At 38.2% G+C, this 21,642-nt stretch overlaps 1 protein-coding gene across 1 annotated transcript in view; it reads left to right on the forward strand.

Annotated features, from left to right (window-relative positions):
- The window catches only part of SLC2A13 (solute carrier family 2 member 13), a 518,890-nt gene that overhangs the window by 86,372 nt on the left and 410,876 nt on the right, over positions 1-21,642 (forward strand). Inside the window, exon 2 of the mRNA NM_001192963.1 lies at positions 8,953-9,112. Coding sequence (NP_001179892.1) covers positions 8,953-9,112 — 160 coding nt within the window. The remainder of the gene's footprint in view (positions 1-8,952; positions 9,113-21,642) is intronic.

Here is a 21,642-nt window from a genome sequence, read left to right on the forward strand (position 1 = left end):
ATTCTTGTAGATCATCTCAAATTGATGTTTCACACTATTAAAAATTTCATACATATTCATCTTTGTTATATACTGTCTCCAATATGGTATTTGCTTCTGTAATTACTTATATATCTTGCTATTAAATTTTTGGTATTCTTGTGATCCTTCTGTACCCTACCCATTTCTCTGTTTAATTCTGTTCTATTGTATTTTAATTTAAACCAATTCCCTCCTCCTGGCTTTCTGTTCCTGATTTTTAGGTAAGGTCCAACCGTATATTGATGAACAACCTAAACAGTTTTTGGAGGCTGTTCATTTGTTATTATGCTATTTTAATATTTTCTTTAATAGTTCTTTCTATTTTATTCTTCAAACCTTTTTATTGATTGCATGACTATTTCTATAGCAACTTCTACCCCTGAGCTTACCTTTTTCTGTATGTATTTCTTAAGTATTTTATCTATACCTGTTAAATTAAAATCTATATTCAGGTGATTCACAGACTTTTAGCTCATGTTTAGGTCCATATTGTTGTCCTTAAAACATTTACCTCTAGATGTCACATAGAGCTAAGGCAAAGCACTACTTTTGCTTCTGTCTGCTAAATTCACTGCCTTGAGGAAAATGTATTGATTTCTTATTAACCTTTGTGCATTCCATTTGTCAGATGTAAAAGCATACTGCTTCTGCTTTTGTAGCATTTGACACAGCTGTCTTTCTCTTATAAACTTGAAACTCTATTGTAAAAGTATTGGGCTGCTGCTACTGCTAAGTCGCTTCAGTCGTGTCCGACTCTGTGCGACCCCATAGACGGTAGCCCACCGGGCTACCCCATCCCTGGGATTCTCCAGGCAAGAATACTGGAGTGGGTTGGCATTTCCTTCTCCAATTATCCAAAATACTCCAAAAATATCTTACACATCTAATAATTTCTATATTTGCTGTCTCTCCCCATAAAGAATTTTTTTCATTCTCTGTTCTTTTCCTACCTTACTATATCTGTGTGTTCCAGCAACACTTCTTTTTTCTCCATATCTGAATGCTGAAATGTTATACTGTTACTTAAAATGATTTTTTGCTATAAGGGTGCTAAACTAGTATCAAGATTATTGTCTATGGCTACATAGCAGTGTATTTTGTTTGACTGTTTTCTTTGATGTAAAGAATTTTTTGTACCTTAGTTGAGTAAGCAGCTTTATACATTATGTCTTATGCTCAGTCAGCTTCTATATTTATGGTACCTGCCTAACTTATGTAAGAAGTGTGAGACCCCTTCATGAACAATAATAATATTTGCAATATAATGAGGTAAAGCTGCTTTTAAAGACTTGTGGAAAAAATACTGCAAGTTATAGCCAAATTTTAATAGTGGTTATCTATGGGTGGTATGATTAGAGAGGATTTTTAATTACCTTACTTCTTATATGTAGTTTTCAAAATTTCCCTAATGAATAGCATCTATTAACACAAGGTTAAAAGGATATGGTTTTGTGTATTCATCCCATAGTACTAAGGAACGACCATAAGCCCAGGTCTGTGCTTAACACATGGACAATGACAACATGAGATATGAACATTTCATTAAAGGGCTTGTAGTCCTGCTTTGAGAAGTAAAAATGTGATACAGGCTCTACTGAACTGTTACCAGTTTAAAAGGACATGAGCAGATCAATAGAATATTCTCAAGTAGTGTTAAGGAAGAGGCCATTTAGGCTGTGAGAGACTTAACTGAGTTGAAATAATGGTGATATGTTTGTAATGCTTTCTTAGGAGCTTTTTAATGCTGTACAATGTAAACTCTGCTAGTTATCCTTATAGATAGAATCTTTCTCATTACCTGACTCTTCCATTTTAAGCACAATGTGTTGTATATATTTTCATCACTTTGGGGCTTATTGCTTTTTGAAGCTGCTCAGCAGGTTTTTTTTTTTTTTTTTTTACTTAATAGGAATTTATTATCTCACTGCTCTGGAGGTCAGAAGTCCAAAATCAAGGTATCACATGTCTTATTATTCAGGAAAGAAACAAAAACTAAATTCTAAGGTGTTAATAACCTGGTACATGTAGATACTTGATATTTAGAAGAATACAGACATACCAGTTCTGGGCAGGACAGCAAAACTGAGACAGTTACAATGAGAGATACCGTTTGTTTGGACAAATTCTTGCTATTAAAATTTCTTTAGAGATCATAGAGCAATAATTTACAAAATGAAATTAGGATGTCATAATCATTCTTGTTCAAGAAGCATTATTATTAAAAGCTAGCTTCATGTGCTTCTAAGAAGCTAATTAGTTGCTGCTTGGCTTATTGTGCTGAGAGGCTGTTGTGATTCATGGGTATTTACCCATCACAACAGGATTTTCTGATGCTATTTGGTTATGAAATTATTTATACTTCTGACTCAAGGCTTTAAAAGGACTTCCAGCAGTGTTTGAAAGCCAACTTTTGAGCTCAAGAGCATTTTGTGCCATTTATGGTGAATCAGCTTGGCAGTATTAGAATGTGTGAATTGGGTTGTATTGCAGTGGCTGAGGTGCAGTTTTCTGGTGAGACTCCTCAAGCTAAACATGATAATGAGTTTTCTTTGATGTAGACCTTTTTATTTTGTAAGGGATAAAACTTTGAAAAAATATTCGAAGATAATACCAACACAGGTTTTTGTGGTTGTATTTACTCTGGTAAGCTATTAATAACACTTTGTACTACTATACTCTGTATGTTAATTTTAATTCATGAGTTTCTGTGCTCAGTCACTTCAGTTGTCTCCGACTCTTTGCAAATCTAAGGACCATAACCCACCAGGCTCCTCTGTCCATGAGATTCTCCAGGCAAAAATACTGGAGTGGGTTGCCATTTCCTCCTCCAGGGGATCCTCCTGACCCAGGGATCAAACCAGGGTTTATTATGTCTTCTGCATTGGCAGGCTGGTTCTTTACCACTAGCAGCACCTGGGAAGTCTGTTTAATGTGTATAATAAATAGTTTTTTCTTTATGAGATATTTATTTTGAAATAGGGAAGAAATCAAAAGCTCTTTCTAGAATACTCCTAAACTTTAAATATCATTAATTACATCCGTTTATGAAGCACTTTGGAGAAGGGAACGGCAGTCCACTCCAGTATTCTTGCCTGGAGAATCCCATGGACAGAGAAGCCTGGCGGGCTACAGTCTATGGGGTCGCAAAGAGTTGGACACAACTCAGCGACTAACGCACGCATGAAGCACTTAGACTGTCCTTCATAAGAATAGTGAACTTTATTGTTTCCTCAAAGTGGAAAGGAGATTTTGAGGTGACATAGCCTTAATGTTAGAGGTTTTTCCAGAGTAGGCGTAATGTTTAAAAATCCACAAATATGGCTTCCCTGGGTGTGCTGCTGCTGCTGCTGCTAAGTCGCTTCAGTCATGTCCAACTCTGTGCGACCCCATAGACGGCAGCCCACCAGGCTTCCCCGTCCCTGGGATTCTCCAGGCAAGAACACTGGAGTGGGTTGCCATTTCCTTCTCCAATGCATGAAAGTGAAAAGTGAAAGTGAAGTCGCTCAGTCGTGTCCGACTCTTAGTGACCCCATGGACTGCAGCCCACCAGGCTCCTCCGTCCATGGGATTTTCCAGGCAAAAGTACTGGAGTGGGGTGCCATTGCCTTCTCCCTGGGTGTGGCACAGTGGTAAAGAATCTGCCTGCCAATGCAGGAGACACAAGAGACGTGGGTTTGCTCCCTCAGTCGGGAAGATCCCCTGGAGAAGAAAATGGCAACCCACTCCGGTATTCTTGCCTGGGAAATTCTGTGGACAGAGGAACCTAATGGGCTACAGTTCTTGGGATCACAGAGTTGGACATGACTGAGCACGCCTCCATGTGTATTGTGTTATTAACAGCAAAGTGAATTAACAGGGCCCGTGCTTAACATACGCATATTGGAGAGTTGTGAGTATAGTGAACCTGAAGTCTACTACTCTTCCTGATCATTGGCGTTGTTTTATAGTTCTCCATTTTCATAAAGCATTTTATAAAAGGAGACTTTAAACTTGTCTAGCTTGAAATTATATAGTTAATCACATTCAGTTCTTATTTTTGTTACTTAACACGACACCTGCTGGCAGTAGGTCACATAGCAGGTAATAGGAGCAGAGAAGAGATCAGGCCCTCCTGTCCCTTGAAGTTCATGTGTGCCTGCTAAGGTCAGTTCAGTTCAGTCGCTGATTCACGTCCGACTCTTTGTGACTCCATGGACCTCAGCACGCCAGGCCTCCCTGTCCATCACCAACTCCCAGAGTTTACCCAAAGTCACGTCCATTGAGTTGGTGATGCCATCCAACCATCTCATCCTGTGTTGTCCCCTTCTCCTCCTGCCTTCAATCTTTGCCAGCATCAGGGTCTTTTCAAATGAGTTAGCTCTTCGCATCAGGTGGCCAAAGTATTGGAGTTTCAGCTTCAACATCAGTCCTTCCAATGACTATTCAGGACTGATTTCTTTTAGGATGGACAGGTTGGATCTCCTTGCAGTTGAAGGGACTCTCAAGAGTTTTGTCCAACACCACAGTTCAAAAGCATCAATTCTTTGGCACTCAGCTTTCTTTATAGTCCAACTCTCACATCCATACATGACCACTGGAAAAACCATTGCCTTGACGAGACGGACCTTTGTTGGCAAAGTAATGCTAAAGTAGTAGGGCCAAAAATAAAATGTTCCTGACAAATTTCCAAAGGGCCATATTTGAAACAGAGACATAGCAGTCAGTCTTCCAGTGACACATTATAAAGACTAGGGGACCTGAATCTTTTGGATCCACTTTAGCATTAACTTGGCTATGCAACTTTCTGAAAACCTCTTATTATCTCTGAGGCTGGGGTTCTTTATCTTTCCTGAGGGAGTAGTGAATGATACCTGTCCCACCTACTTTTTAAAGGATGACCTTACATGGAATGCAAAATGATGACATAAAAAGATTGTAGAAAGTAACATAGTATTCAGTTCAGTTCAGTTCAGTTGCTCAGTCCTGTCTGACTCTGCGACCCCATGAATCGCAGCATGCCAGGCCTCTCTGTCCATCACCAACTCCCGGAGTTCACTCAGACTCACGTCCATCGAGTCAGTGATGCCATCCAGCCATCTCATCCTCTGTCATCCCCTTCTCCTCCTGCCCCCAATCCCTCCCAGCATCAGAGTCTTTTCCAATGAGTCAACTCTTTGCATGAGGTGGCCAAAGTACTGGAGTTTCAGCTTTAGCATCATTCCTTTCAAAGCAGTCCCAGGGCTGATCTCCTTCAGAATGGACTGGTTGGATCTCCTTGCAGTCCAAGGGACTCTCAAGAGTCTTCTCCAACACCACAGTTCAAAAGCACATAGTATTCAAGGGTAAGGTAATTGCTTGCTGATCACTTTCTTTATTTCTTCTTTCTTAAATATTGGAATTTTTCAGGACTCAGTTCTAGGCATTCTTCTCGTGTTCCACTTTTAGGAAATCTCATACATTCCCATGGTTTCAGTTATATGTACCTTTCACACAGAACCATCTTTTGAGTTCCAAGTATTTGTATAGCTCCCAAACTCTACTGGGCCCAGTCTCGGTTTGACATTGCATTTAAAGAAATACTGTCCAGCAACTAAAAGTAATTAAATAGTAATACTATTTTTTACTCAAGTCTCCAAGAACATAATAGCTTGGAGGGTATAATTCAACAATATTTCAAAAAATCTTTTATCCACCGCCACCCCTATCCCCAGTCAAACCTCAATTAGTCCCCGTGTTATGTGCTCCCAGTTTTCCAAACTGACCCTGAGACTCACAGCTCCCTGCAGACTTTTTCTCATTTGATCCTCTCAGAAACCATGTTTGGCCCATGTTTTCTTCTCTGTCCCTTTTTGCCTGTCATGATAACAGCCCAAGAACTAGGCTGGCAAAGACCAAATTCTCCCTTGAAGATGAGAGAGGAAGGAAAGGAGTAGGCAAAAAGATGAGGCTGGGAACATTTACATGTAAATAACCTGTATTTCCAGCACACTTATAGAATGTTTTACTTGTTCTTTACTTGTTTATTTCACAGAACACCTCTGATTCATCCTGTCTAAAACTTGACCTTATCATCCATACAAATTTGCTTCTCCTCTAATACCCTTATCTTCGTATTAAGTGTCCATCATGCTCTTAGTTGCTTATTTTGAACATCTGAACATCATTCTCAAATTCTTCCTCTCCTCATCTTTCACAGTTCCATTCACATTCCCTTCATCCTAGATACTGAATATATCCTTCTAGAATCTCTCCATTTTACCCAGTCTCTACTTCTGCCACTGAACTCCTTGTTTCCCTGGAATCCGTCTTCCATCCGTCTTTCCAACCAGAAAGATCATTTTAAAACATGCATCTAGTTATGCCTTTTCCTCCTTTACACTGTTCAAAGGCTTTTGAGTACCAAGCCTTTAATATGGTCTCTGCTTCCTAGATGGCTCAGTGGTAAAGAAGCCACCTGTAATGCAGGAGACTCCGGTTTGATTTCTGGGTTGGGAAGATCCCCTGGAGGAAGAGATGGCAGACCTCTCCAGTATTCTTGCCTGGGAACTCCCATTGACAGAGGAGCCTGGTGGACTACAGTCCATGGGGTTGCGAAAGACTTCACGACTAAACAACCATATGGCCTCTAAGATCCTGTGTACTCTGGCTGGTTTCTGCTTATGTCTCTAAAAGTAGTCCGCTTCTTAACAGGATGCATCTCTGCCTCAAGGCCTTTGTCTAAGCTGGGTCTTGATGTCTAAAGTATCTTTCACCCTCCTCACCCTCTACCCCACCCACCAACCTCCTCATCCAAGATTTCTCTGACTCCTCAGGCAGGGCCCAATCCCTTTGCTATAGATTCTTGTTCCACTCAGGTTTGATCTCTGGATCTGGAAGAGCTTCTGGAATAGAAAATGGCAACCTATTCCAGTATTCTTGCCTGGAAAATTCCATGGACAGAGGAGCCCAGCTTGCTATAGTCCATGGTTGCAAAGGTTTGGACATGACTGAGCACACATACACACACTTGTTCCCCATATTTTTCCTGTGATGAGACCCATTGCACTTGAAATCTATTTACTTGTTCTAACACATTTGCCCAGTAAGCCTTAGCATGAAGTCAGAAGGCATGTCTCTCTCCTGTAGCACTTCTTCCACTGTGCTTACCACAGTACGCAGCTCAGATCGAGTATTCATTGTACACTTGTTGATTAAAGGATACTTCTTCCATGATTTGGGCTTTGTCTGCCTCTCATCTCTGTACATATTGTGTTTCACACTCTGTTTATCCCTGAGAAAACTTCATGTGGTTTCACATTTTTTAGGCTTATGCTCTTCTCTCTCGAATGTTTCCTCTAAGTCAGATGAAAGCCAATTTAGAGTAGTCTGTGCGATTAAATTGATTAGCAGTCAGATGGAAACTTTCAGCAGTTTAGGTGATGATTTAATTATAATAGCTATTCTTACTTTGTCTGCTAATATATACTTATTATTTTGTGGAACTCATAAAATCATATGATTTTTTTTTTTTACTGTAGCTATATATTAACAAATACTCCAGAAGCAAATAACATTGGTTAAAACTACAGAGTATATAGTTCTGAGACTTAATGTTCTGACTTGTGTGCAAATTCAATAAATATTTACCAGTAGTTTTCAACAATACAGTGAATATATTCCAGAAGTAGATATATGTACTATTTAAGTCTTGTTAATATGTTTATTTATTCTACCTTTGAACAAAGCAAATAAATATATAGCAAAAAATATTTAAAATGGATAAGATTGGAGATGATTGTGGTGTCGGGAAGGGATTTAACTCACAAAATAAATAACCATGAAGTCCAAAACACTTGGTGAAGTGAGCCTCACTGACTTCCTACATGATAGGGGAGATAAAAGATGGCTATGTGATTTGTAATGCCCATAAGGAAACATAAATCACTTATTGAGAAGCATGACTGTTGCAACTACTGAAACTAGAGAGAAATTTCTCCTGTTGTCAGAATGTGGTAAACAGCACCTTTTCAGCCCTGGTACAGCAAGCATGTGTGTGTGTGCTCCGTCACTTAGTCGTGTCCAGCTCTTTACCACTCCATGGACTGTAGCCCGATAGTCTTCTTTGTCCCCAAAAAGCACAGCAACAGGCTTCTTAGTGCTGCTACTTTCAATTGCAGCAGGCTAGTTTTTGGCATTACAAAGGTCAATTCATTAAAAACAATTCTACATGGATCTATTATGCAACCCATTGATATTATGGTGTCATCTGGTTATTGATTTATATTGTCTACAGTATAAAGAGATTAAATTATGTTAGATAATCCTGCTTAATTGTTTTCACTATGCTTTTGGTGAGTATTGATTAGATGTTAGATTTTGGTTAAATAACCAGGCATATCTGGAAATTGGAAGTGCCCCTGGGAAGCAAACTAGATATGGCCAGCAGGGCCATGTTTTTTAAAAACTACAGTTCTATGGCATACAACTTTAAACCAATCCCAAATTATTTCTTAAAATAAAATCTTGGGGATAATTTTTTATTCTCGCCATTGCCTGATTACATTTCCATATGGACTAACAATATTTCAATGATTATATTCTACCTAGAGAGCATTTTCCTATTTTTAGTCTTCATAAAGTTTTAAAGGATACTTAAACATGCTTTCTAAAGTTATCTGAGATCTCTAGGATTACTTTCATTTGTGGACTTTCAAGTGATAATATGAAAATGATTTTTATAGATTGGTATTTAACATGTCTTTACTTATATTCAGTAGTTACTAGTTATAAACAAAATCTTTAAATATGTGGTAAACCTTTGTTTAAACTAGAAAACTAAGCCCCCATACATGTGTGTGTGTATGTCTTAGTCTATCTTAACATCTACGACAGCAGAAATCTTGAATGATGTCTGATGTTTACTTTTCATTCTTGAATGATGTCTGATGTTTACTTTTCATTCTTTCTTTACAGGCATTGCTTCTATGACGGTGCCAGTGTACATTGCTGAGGTCTCACCCCCCAATTTAAGAGGTCGATTAGTCACCATTAATACCCTTTTCATCACAGGAGGGCAGTTCTTTGCAAGTGTTGTTGATGGAGCCTTCAGTTATCTTCAGAAAGATGGATGGAGGTCTGTAATCGTTCTTACATTTAATTTTCAAATAAATTATGACTTTAGGGGATAGAAGAAAAATTGAGAAATGATGGAAAAGAAAAAATATAACTAGGTATTTTGAATCATTACAGCTAATTCATACATGATGATATTCAGCAAAATTAAGTGGACCAGAAGCTGATATTTATTTTAATAATAGACAAGGAACCTATCATTAAGAATTGATATTTACAGGATTTTTTGGCATTTAGGTGACATTTCTCACACTGTGTATGGTATTTTGCAATATTTGTTTAAAATGAATGTAACAATAAATATGCATGGAGTTTTTGAATTTTATCAGTGATTGACAAGCTATTTATGAACTGCAGATATAACTAATGTCCTTTTTGGATTTAGTAAGCTACATTCTGATCTGAAAGAGAATTCAGTCTTTTTTTGTAAAACAAACAATCTCATGTTAAAACTTAAGATATTATGGGCTTGAGATTTTTATATACTTCATGGTATTCAAAAAAACAGATTCATGTAACTCTTCCAGGGGTTTAATTTTTAATAAAATTTCCCTATACTCTGTATAGGTGCTGGAGATAAAATATTCCACAAAACAGAATCTGGTACATATTTTCATCATGCTTAAAGTATTGAAATTAATTCTTAACAGCTGAAGAAAAAGAGTTTACTGCTATGTGGATATAGGGAATTAAACTTACGTATATAAGTGGCACAATAAATTGGAGTCGTTAAAGACTTAGACTGATAAAGTTTTATTAAAAGTTATGTGAAGAAACTCACAGAAGTCAGTAAGGGCCTATGCTTGTCAGAAACAATTAAAGAGAGGACACATTTCTTTAAAGCATTAACTCTGTCTGCCAATGCTGAGAAACCACTTTCTACCTCTGAAGGAATGAATCTCTGACAAAGTAAAAGATTACTGAAAATTGAAGAAGCAAGAAATTCCTCTTTTTTTTCTTCCCTGTAGAAGAACAGAAAGAGGGAGATGATAAGTTGTTACCAGCATCAGTTCAATTCATTTCAGTTGCTCAGTCATGTCCAACTCTTTGCGACCCCATGAACTACAGCACTCCAGGCTTCCCTGTCCTTCACCAATTCCCGGAGCTTGCTCAAACTTATGTCCATAGAATTGGTGATGCCATCCAATCATCTCATACTCTGTCATCCCCTTCTCCTCCTGCCTTCAATCTTTCCCAGTATCTGGGTCTTTTCTAATCAATTGACTTTTGCATCAGGTGGCCAAAGTATTGGAGCTTCAGCTTTAGCATTAGTCCTTCCAGTGAATATTCAGGACTGATTTCCTTTTGGATTGACTGGTTTGGTTTCCTTGCAGTCCAAGGGACTCTCAAGAATCTTCTCCAGCACCACAGTCTGAAAGCATCAATTCCTCAGCACTCAGCCTTCTTTATGGTCCAACTCGCACATCCATGTAGGACTACTGGAAAAACCATAGCTATGACTACCTGGACTTTTCTTGGTAGAGTGATTTATCTGCTTTTTAATACCTGTCTAGGTTTGTCATAACTTGCCTTCCAAGGAGCAAGTGACTTAATTTCTAGCTTGTAGTCAATGTCCTCTGTGGTTTTGGAGCCCAAGAAAAGAAAATCTGCCACTGCTTACACTTTTTTCTCTTTCTGTTTGTCACGAAGTGGTGGTACTGGATGCCATGATGTGAAATTTTTTTAATGTTGATTTCAAGCCAGCATTTTCACTCTCCTTTTTCACCTTCATCAAGAGGCTCTTGAGTTCCTCTTCACTTTCTCCTATTAGAGTGGTATCATCTATATACCTGAGGCTGTTGATATTTCTCCCAGCAATCTTGATTCTAGCTCATATTTCATCCAGCCAAATCCAGTGAAATCCAGTGCATTGCACATGATGCGCTCTGCATAAAACTTAAATAAGCAGGGTGACTATACAGCCTTGTCATACTCCTTTTCCAATTTCAGACCAGTCTCTTGTTCCATGTCTGGTTCTGTTACTTCTTGATCTTCATCCAGGTTTCTCGGGAGACAGGTCAGGTGGTCTGGTACTTCTGTCTCTTTAAGAATTTTCCAGTTTGTTGTGATGCATACAGTGAAAGATTTTAGTTTACTCAATGAAGCAGAAGTAGATGTTTTTCTGGAACTCCCTTGCATTCTCCATCATCCAGCTAATGTTGCCAATTTCATCTCTGGTTCCTCTGCTTCTTTGAAACCCAGCTTGTACATCTGGAAGTTCTCCTGTCACATACTGTTGAAGTCTAGCTTAAAGGATTTTGAGCATAACCTTGCTAGCATGTGAAATGAGCACAGTTTTTCAGTAGTTTGAACATTCTTTGGCATTGCCCTTCTTTGGGATTGGAATGAAAATTGACCTTTTTCAGTCCTGTGGCCATTGCTGAGTTTTCCCAAATTTGTTGGCCTGTTGAGTGCAGCCCTTTAAGAGCATCATCTTTTAGGATTTGAAATAGCTCAACTGAAATTCTATCACCTCCATTAGCTTTGTTTTTAATAATGCTTCCTAAGATCTCTTGAATTTATACTCCAAGATGTCTGACTCTAGATGAGTGACCACACCATTGTGGTTATCCAGCTCATTAAGACCTTTTTTTGTATAGTTCTTCTGTGAATTCTTGCTTCCTCTTCTTAATCTCTTCTGCTTCTGTTAGGTCGTTACCATTTCTGTCCTTTTTCATGCCCATCCTGCATGAAACGTTTCCTTGATAGCTTCAGTTTTCTTGAAAAAATCTCTAGTCTTAACAATTTTTTGTTTTCCTGTTTTTTTTTTTTTGCATTGTTCAATTAAAAAGGCCTTCTTATCTCTCTTTGCTATTCTCTAGACCTCTAGCTTCAGTTGGGTGTATCTTTCCTTTCTCCCTTGCCTTTTGCTTATATTCTTTCTTCAACTTATATGTATAACCTCCTTAGACATCCTCTTTGCCTTCTTGCATTTCTTTGTCTTTATTTGGGATGGTTCTGTTCACTGCCTCCTTGTGCAGTGTTTTGAACCTCTGCTCCTAGTTCTGCAAAATTTATCTCCCAGATCTAATCCCTTGAATCTATTTGTCACCTCTACTGTATAATCATAAGAAATTTGATTTAGGTCATGCCTGAATGGCCTAGTGGTTTTCCCTACTTTCTTTAACTTGAGCCTGAATTTTGCAGCAAGGAGCTGATGATTTGAAGCACAGTCAGCTCCAGGTCTTGTTTTTGCAGATTGCATAGAGCTTTTCCATCTTGGGCTTGCAAAGAACATAATCAATCTGATTTTGGTATTGACCATCCAAAATCAAAGTCCATGTGTAGAGTCCCATTTGGTGTTGACTCTACACATGGACATACATGGTGATGTCCATGTATAGAGTCATCTCTTGGTTTGTTGAAAAAGACTGTTTATTGTGACCAACGTGTTCTCTTGACAAAGCTCGCTTGTCCTTTTCACTGCTTCATTTTGTAGTCCATGGCAAAAATTGCGTGTTATTTTGGGTATCTCTTGACTTCATACTTTTGCATTCCAATCCCCTATGATGGAAAGGACATCTTTTTCTTAGTTCTAGAAGGTGTTTTAGGTCATCATACAACTTGTCAGCTTCAGCTTCATCAGCATCAGTGCTTGGGGTATAGACTTGAATTACTGTAATGTTGCATGGTTTGCCTTGGAAATGACCCTTAATTATTCTGTCGTTTTTGAGATTGCAGTCTTTTAATGGCCAAGAGGCTTGTGTAACTCAGTAAAATTGTGATCCATGCCATGCATGGCCACCTAAGACAGATGGATCATAGGGAAGAGTTCTGACAAAACATGGTCCGCTGAAGAAGGAAATGGCAACTGATTTCAGTGTTTTTGCCTGAAGAACTCCATCGACAGTATGAAAAGCCAAAAAGATAAGATACTAGAAGATGAGCCCTCCAGGTTGGAAGGTGTCCAATGTGTAATTGGAGAAGGATCATTATTAATAGTAACAGATCCATAAAAAATGAAGTGTTTGGGCCAACATGGAAACGATGCTCAGCTGTGGATGTTTCTGGTGGTGAAGGTAAAGTCTGATGCTGTAAAGAACAATATTCCATAGGAACCTGGAATGTTAAGTCTGTGGATCAAGGTAAATTGAACGTGTCAAGCAGGAGATGGTAGAAGTGGATACCAACATCTCATGAGTCAGTGAACTAAAATGGATGGGAATGAGCAAGTTTAATTCAGATGACCATTATATCTACTACTGTAGGCAGGTATCCCTTAGAAGAAATGGAGTAGCCCTCATAGTCAACAAAAGTGTCTGAAGTGCTGTACTTGGGTGTGGTCTTGAAAATGACAGAATGATCTCGGTTTGTTTCCAAGCAAACCATTCAACATGGTTATTAGATGTCATAAATTAAAGCCTGTTCTTTTCACTTGATATCCACCCACCTTTTCCCTCATTCAGCTTCTGAGAGTTTATTAGCTAAAATGTGATTACTGATCATTGTTACGATAACAATAGCATTAAGATATACAGAAGTTGAGACTGACTGAGAAGCTTCTCAGATGTTTTTGTTGAAAAGCTAAATCACCTTATTTTGCCTGATGGGTCAGTGCTTCTATTCTCTTATTGTTTAGATGTAAATTGTTTTCTGCTGAACTGCTGGAAGATGAACTTGTCTAGAATTGCCAGCAGAAGATTGACCAGTAGAAGACTGATATTTTTCTAGCCAGTAGAATATTTGGCAGTAGAAGACTGATATTTTTCTAACACTTTAGTGTCATCATACATTCTATACTGGGAAGAATATCATTGGGTCCCATGAGGAAAGGGGAAATAGGTTTTTGAAAGTATCAATAAAGATTCAGTCTTTTAAAATAGATTTATTGAAATATAATTGATAAACCATTCACTTCACCTGGAAAATCCCATGGACAGAGGAGTCTGGCGGGCTGCAGTCCATGGGTCTCAAAAGGTTGGACAGGACTTTGTGACTAAACAACAATAACAATGGGATAGATCACATATTAGGTAGCCATTCATTTGTTGATGGATATTTGAGTGATTGCTACTTTTTGGCTATTAAAAATAATGCTGCTATGAATATCTGTGTACAGGTTTCATGATGGAGATATATTTTCAATTCTCTCAAGTGTATACCTAGGAGTAGACTTGCTAGGTCATATGGTAACTATGTTTACCTTTGGAGGAACTGTAAGACTATCCTCCACAGTGTCTACTCCATTTCACATTCCCATTTAGCAGCGTGTGAGAGTTCCAGTTTTTCCATATCCTAATAAATGTTTATTATCTCTCTCTTCCCATGGTACTCGTCTCAGTGTGTATGAGTGGCATCTTGTGATTTTGATTTGCATTTCCCTGAAGACTAGTAATTTTGTGAAAGATTTTATTTTTATCTGATATAGTACTTATAAAGATGACAGAGTTATTTTGGTAGTTAACGCCCATGATAGGAAGTTTTATCACTGTTTGCCCTTTCTGTGCTAATACTTTTAAATTGTGCTTATTGAGTATGGTGAGATTTAGTCACTACCCTCAGACAAAGAAAGGTTTTCTATTTTAATTGTTGAGTTAAAGTTTGGCACTCTATAAACATATAGTAAAGTGAACTTTACCACCACCAAAATTGGTCTAAAATACTTATCTGGATGTGCCACTGCTTCAAAGATTCCCCATTTCCTACAGAAAGAAATCAGTCTGTTCATCACAGCTTGCAGTGTTTTTTGTTATCCAGTCAATATCTGTTTACCTAGATTTTTTAGGTTATTGTTATCTCCTTCCCTCCTTCTTTATACAATGTAGGTTTATGCCTATAAACTCTACACACCAGTCACATCTTGTTTTTCATGTTTGTTTTTTCCTTCTGCTCACTTTGCCTTGATTAGTCTTTCTACCCTGTCCTGCTCTACCGGTTCAATTCTTATTCCTCCTTTAAATCTTTGTTCGTATATCATGTGAATCTATTTTTGTCCCTTTGTCCTTTCATAATGCTTTGTATGTGGCTTTACTTTTATACCGATTGTACTATTTTGAACCATTTGCTTATTCTGTTTATTTCACTTTGAAGCTTTTTAATATCATTGACCTTGTACTCATTTTTAGGTCTAGAAAAGGGCCTGGAACATAGTAACTGCTCAGTAAATGTTTATTGAACTAAGTTAAAATTGACTGGGCTCCAGGGAAGAGACTCTTAACCAAACTAAAGAAATATTGATTATAAAGCCAGTGCCAATTCATTAATTTCTGCTGGGGAATAGATACCCTTTGCAGATAGCCAGAAAGCAAGATTATTAATCGTAAGCATTTCTTATTGAGCATAAAAATAAGAGAAAGAAAAGTGGCTTATGAGCCTCTGAGACTTTACCTCCCTCAAAATAATATACCTGTCTGCATCCAGAACATTGTTTGTTCTTCTCTCTTGGACAGAGCTGATTTTCAAATTAGTGTTCCTCTATTTACAAATACATAAATCATCATGTGATTTATATTAAAAATAATGGTATATCTAAAGAAGGGCTATATTCTTCTCCTTTATATTGGCTTTTACTAATTCTCCAATTTATTTATTTTTATATTACAGTTATCTTATTTCACCTCAGTAGACCATATACAACTGTTTGCAAAGTATCCAGGTGTGCTGGGTATTTTTGTATGTTTCATCATTCATAGGATGTTCTTTTATTTTCCTTTTCTTTTTTCAGCTGTAGAAGGAAAATTTGAGGTAATAAAGGTGATGAATGAAAGCACAAGGTATTAGTGCTGCTGCTGCTAAGTCGGTTCAGTCGTGTCCGACTGTGTGTGACCCCATAGACGGCAGCCCACCAGGCTCCCGTCCCTGGGATTCTCCAGGCAAGAACACTGGAGTGGGTTGCCATTTCCTTCTCCAATGCATGAAAGTGAAAAGTGAAAGTGAAGTTGCTCAGTCATGTCCGACTCTTAGCGACCCCATGGACAGCAGCCTACCAGGCTCCTCCGTCCATGGGACTAGTTACATCTATATTAAATTTTTTCCTGGAGAATGACAAGGCTGATTCATGGACGACGTGAGACTTATGCTGAGCTTTGAGCTTTGAAGAACTGGTAGGATTCATGGGGACTGAAGAAAAGGAAATGGCAACCCACTTCAGTACTCTTGCCTGGAAAATCCTGTGGATGGAGGAGCCTGGTAGGCTACAGTTCATGGGGTCACAAAGAGTCAGACACGACTGAGTGACTTCACTTTATGGGGACTGAGGTGAAAATGGTGGCAGAATTTAGGATGGATGAAGGCAGGATCAGGAGGCTTTAAATTAAAGTGATAATGTACACAGTAGATTGGTGCCAGATTGTAGAGGTCTGTGAATTCTGGGCTGGAGGTTTTGTGTTTGTGCGTGTGCTGTCATGTCTGACTCTTTGTGACCCCATGGACTGCTGCCCACCAGCTCCTCTGTCCATGGAATTTTCCAAGCAAGAATCCTGGAGGAAGTTGCCTCCCCTTACAAGCAAAGAGAAGCTAATACTTTTTAAGCAAATCATGACATAATGTGAGTCAGTGACTAAGATAACAGTGATGTCCAGAATTTATGGAACTCTTGGCTCTTGGATGGGTTTAGGGAACCTGGTGAATACTGCCAGAATATTGATGTGAGGTATTGACATGGTACTCTTGGAGACATTGGTTAGTATGGAAATCATTCAGTCTTTCAAAAAAATTTTGGTTTTTTATATACCTATTATATACTTCTGTTGTACTTGGCACTAGAGATAGAAAGATCAATAAGAAATGTACCTGTCCTAGTTAGGGAGTTTGGGATGGTCATGAACACAATCCTATATTTAAAATGAACAACCAACAAGGACCTATTTTATAGCACATGGAATTCTGCTCAGTGTTATGTGGCAGCCTGGATGGGATGGAGTTTTGGGAGAGAATGAATATGTGTGTATGTATTTCTGAGTCCATTTGCTATTCCCCTGAAACTATCACAACATTGTTACCCAATACAAAATAAAAAGTTAAAAAAAAAAACCAAAACAAAACAGAACTGTACTTGCTCTTATTCAATCAAGCACCTCACATGCTAGTGAAGGAGAGACTTTTCATTGACATGTTAAGTAAATCATAGTGTTATGGGAACTCTCAAGGGGAAAGAATAACTTACCTTAACAGTAGAATGATATGTGAGCTGAGTCTTTTATGAATAGAAGAGTTCCAGACAGAATGAGGGAGAAGGAAACTCTGGGTAAAATCTAATTTCTAAAAGCCCTGTAGTATGAAAGAGCCAATCATGTTTGGGCATTTCAGAGTGGCTAGTGGGAGGGCCATGAGTACTATTTGGGTGTTTGAAAGTGAAGTGGGAAGGCTAGTTTTCCCACTTCTAAGTATGAATAGAACTTTGAATCCATTGTGCTCTCTTTAACAGTAGTGTTGTTTGAGTTCACTTTGATTATTGACAGTCTTAGAAAATAATTTTTTAAAAACCAACATTACTTTAGATGAAAAAAATTTATGAGGTTCTCTCCCTCATAATATTTTATAATTTAAAAACTATGTCCATAAGATGATTTTAAGAATCATATTTAAAAGAGGGTGATATTTTTCACCACATATATTTGGAGAGAGAACCCTTATAATTTATGGCATTGGCCATTTTAAGATAGATGAATTTGGTTAACAGCCTGTTTACAAGTGAATATCTTAATATTAAAGATATTTGTAATTATATTATTGACAGAATTCAGACCAAAGATGTATGACTGTTTATCATAAAAGTAGCGTAGTATAGACTTGAGACTTACTTTAACAGTAAATGGATTGCTTTATCTAAGCATTAACATCCTCATTTAGTAAATGCTTCAGCAATTGTTCAGTGTTATTATGAGAGTCAAATGAGTTAATAGCTAAGAACATACTAACTCTTAAATGTTCTTAAGATTTGTTTCCTGTTGTCTCCCCCAAAAATCTTAGACTGAGTCTCTATCTTGCATAAAGCTAGCAGTAAAAATCACCTCACATTCAACTATCTGAAATTTCCAGGTAAAAAGTTAATATAGTTTGCTAATGAGACTAATTTGCATAACAAAGTTATGACCAACCTAGACAGCATATTAAAAAGCAGAGACATTACTTTGCCAATAAAGGTCCGTCTAGTCAAGGCTATGGTTTTTCCAGTGATCATGTATGGATGTGAGAGTTGGACTATAAAGAAAGGTGAGCACTGAAGAATTGATGCTTTTGAACTGTGGTGTTAGAGAAGACTCTTTAAAGTCCTTTGGACTGCAAGGAGATCCAGCCAGTCCATCCTAGGGGAGATCAGTCCTAGGTGTTCATTGGAAGGACTGATTTTGAAGCTGAAACTCCAATACTTTGGCCACCTGATGTGAAGAGCTGACTCATTTGAAAAGGCCCTGATGCCAGGAAAGATTGAGGGCAGGAGTAGAAGGGGACGACAGAAGATGAGATGGTTGGATGACATCACTGACTCAATGGACATGGGTTTGGGTGGACTTCGGGAGTTGGTGATGGACAGGGAGGCCTGGTGTACTGCGGTTCACGGGGTCTTAAGGAGTCGGATACGACTGAGCGACTGACTGAACTAAACTGAACTGAACTTCCACTGAAGATAACCATTATAAGTCAGAGACAGAATTAAAAAAAAATATAGACAACTATTTAAAACACTGGAGCGCTCTGAAGGGACATTTGATCCTTATAGGGAACAGTTCATGGTGAGGCATACACCTATGACTTTTTCTCTGAGTGAAAATTTTAGTTGCTAAGTCCTGTCCGACTGTTTGCGAGGCCATGGACTGTAGCCTACCAGGCTTCTCTGTCAATGGGATTCTCCAGGCAAGAATACTGGAGTTGGTTGCCATTTCTTTCTCCATGGGATCTTCCCAGCCCAGGGATGCAACCTGGGTCTTCCTCATTGCAGGTGGATTCTTTACCGTTTGAGCTACCAACCCTCAATTCATGATACTGGGTAGTGAGAACTTAACTAGAAAGCAGCAGTTTTATTGTCCTGTCTTATCAGTGGCTAGAGTTGGGGGTGGCCAGAGCACGTGAAATTTGAGGGGAAAATCCAGGGAAAAAATGACCCATATAGGAGGAAGCCTCTATATATGAATATTAATTTGCTACAAATATTTTATAGATCCCTGAACTATGAATATTACAAGGGAGATTCCATGGAGCCTGCAGAAAACAATAGTTAAAAGATGGTGAAAGATGAGAGAGGTCTTATTTCCTGCACATAGGAGGGAAGACATATTTGGAATTTGAAACCTACCAGGTTAGAGGGGCCAACGCCTTGAGTTTTCCATTGGAATCCTAGAAGAACCATACCTTAGGCATAAAGCCTTGTTGTTTGCTTAAGGAATTCTCCTAAGAACAAGCCAAAACTGAAAGCAGATTTACACTAACCAAGTGTAAAACCAAGCTTCCACAGATACAAGGTGCCTGATAAAAAAAAAGTCAGTATTCTTCAGAGAGAACAAGATCTAGAGTCTTCAGAGTTTATCCACAATTTTCAAAACACATTAAAAATTGTTAGGCATGCAGATCAACAGAAAGTGTGACCCATAATTGAAAAAAAAATTGGTCAGGGTAGACAAACACCAAGATTATGCTTATAAAACATTTTCAGATAATCTAAAATTAGGAAGGTCTTTTCACACTAGACTTCCTGCATTATAAGAAATGCTAAGGAAATTTTTCTGAGAAGGGAAATGACATTAGGTGAAACTCCCCTATAGGAGGGAGATAGAATAGTGGCTATCATAAGAGGCCAAAAACCTTGTTGTTTGCATCTCTCAAATTCTTTGAAAGATATGATTGTCTATATGTATTGTACAATTTGTAATATATATTAATTATAAAGTATATGGTGACAATAGCAAAATAATTGGGCCCAGTGAACAGAATTATGCACATTTGTGAAGAGTTACAATATTATCTCCAGGTAGAATGATAAGATGCATGTTTCATCCTGAAAAGAACCACTGGAATAGATTACAAAAAGTTACAGCTAAGGAGTCATTCTAAGCATTAAAATAAAATTATTTAAAATGTTTGTATAATCTGAACAAAGGCAAGAAAAGAATACATAGCTGATAGGACAAATAGAAAGCAGATAGCAAAATGGTGGACTTAAAATCCAGTTACAGCAACAGTTACATTAAGTGTAAAAAAATTATCATTTTGTATAAAAAGCATCACACAGGTTTATGTTGTCCAAAAGAGATACACTTTAAATAAAATGGCATAGAGAGGTTAAAAGTGAAAGGAGGACAAAAGACAGACTGTGCAAACTGTAAGTATAAGAAAGCTCGTGTGGCTATACTAATAAGCACACAAAGTAGACTTTGAGATGTGGTATTACCAGAGATGATTTAGATTTCATAATGCTAAAAGAGTCAATTCATCAGAATTAAAAATGATAAAGAATGTATAATTTGCTTCAAAATCCATAAACAAAAATTAGCAGATGATCGTACAACATTGTGAATGTACTCAATGCTATAGATCTATACACTTAAATGTGATTAAAATGGGAAATTTTATTTTGTATATTGTATCACAGTTTAAGGGCTTCCCTAGTGACTCAGTGGTAAAGAATCTGCCTGCCAATGCAGGAGACACGGGTTTGATCCCTGGATCTGGAAGATCCCCTGGAGAAGGAAATGGCAACCCACTCCAGTGTTCTTGCCTGGGAAATCCCATGGACAAAGGAGTCTAGCGGGCTATGGCCCGTGGGGTCACAAAAGAGTCGGACACAACTGAGTGACAACAACAACAACAAACACAATTTTAAAATTACAGAACTAAAGGAAGAAGTAGACGAATTCAGGCTCATATTTGGAGAATTTTTAACTCTTTTAGCAACTGATAGGGCAACTAGACAAAAATTAAGTTTATAAAAACACTAGAAAACACTCTTAACTGCCTAACCATAGTTGACATTTGTAGGTGGCCATATCTGACAGCTGCAGTGTACACATTCTTTTTCAAATTTATATCAGACATTCTCTGAAACTGACCGTATGTTGAATCATAAACTAAAAGTTCAGTTCAGTTCAGTCGCTCAGTCCTGTCCGATTCTTTGCGACCCCATGAATCGCAGCACGCCAGGCCTCCCTGTCCATCACCAACTCCCGGAGTTCACTCAGACTCATGTCCATCGAGTCAGTGATGCCATCCAGCCATCTCATCCTCTGTTGTCCCCTTCTCCTCCTGCCCCCAATCCCTCCCACCATCAGAGTCTTTTCCAATGAGTCAACTCTTCACATGAGGTGGCCAAAGTACTGGAGTTTCAGCTTCAAAATCAGTCCTTCCAATGAACACCCAGGACTGATCTCCTTTAGAATGGACTGGTTGGACCTTCTTGCAGTCCAAGAGACTCTCAAGAATCTTCTCCAACACCACAGTTCAAAAGTATCAATTCTTCGGCGCTCAGCTTTCTTCACAGTCCAACTCTCACATCCATACATGACCACAGGAAGAACCATAGCCTTGACTAGATGAACCTTTGTTGGCAAAGTAATGTCTCTGGTTTTCAATATGCTATCTAGGTTGGTCATAACTTTCCTT

This window comes from Bos taurus, chromosome 5 (assembly GCF_002263795.3).
Source record: "Bos taurus isolate L1 Dominette 01449 registration number 42190680 breed Hereford chromosome 5, ARS-UCD2.0, whole genome shotgun sequence".
In the NCBI taxonomy this organism is placed as follows: Eukaryota; Metazoa; Chordata; class Mammalia; order Artiodactyla; family Bovidae; genus Bos; species Bos taurus.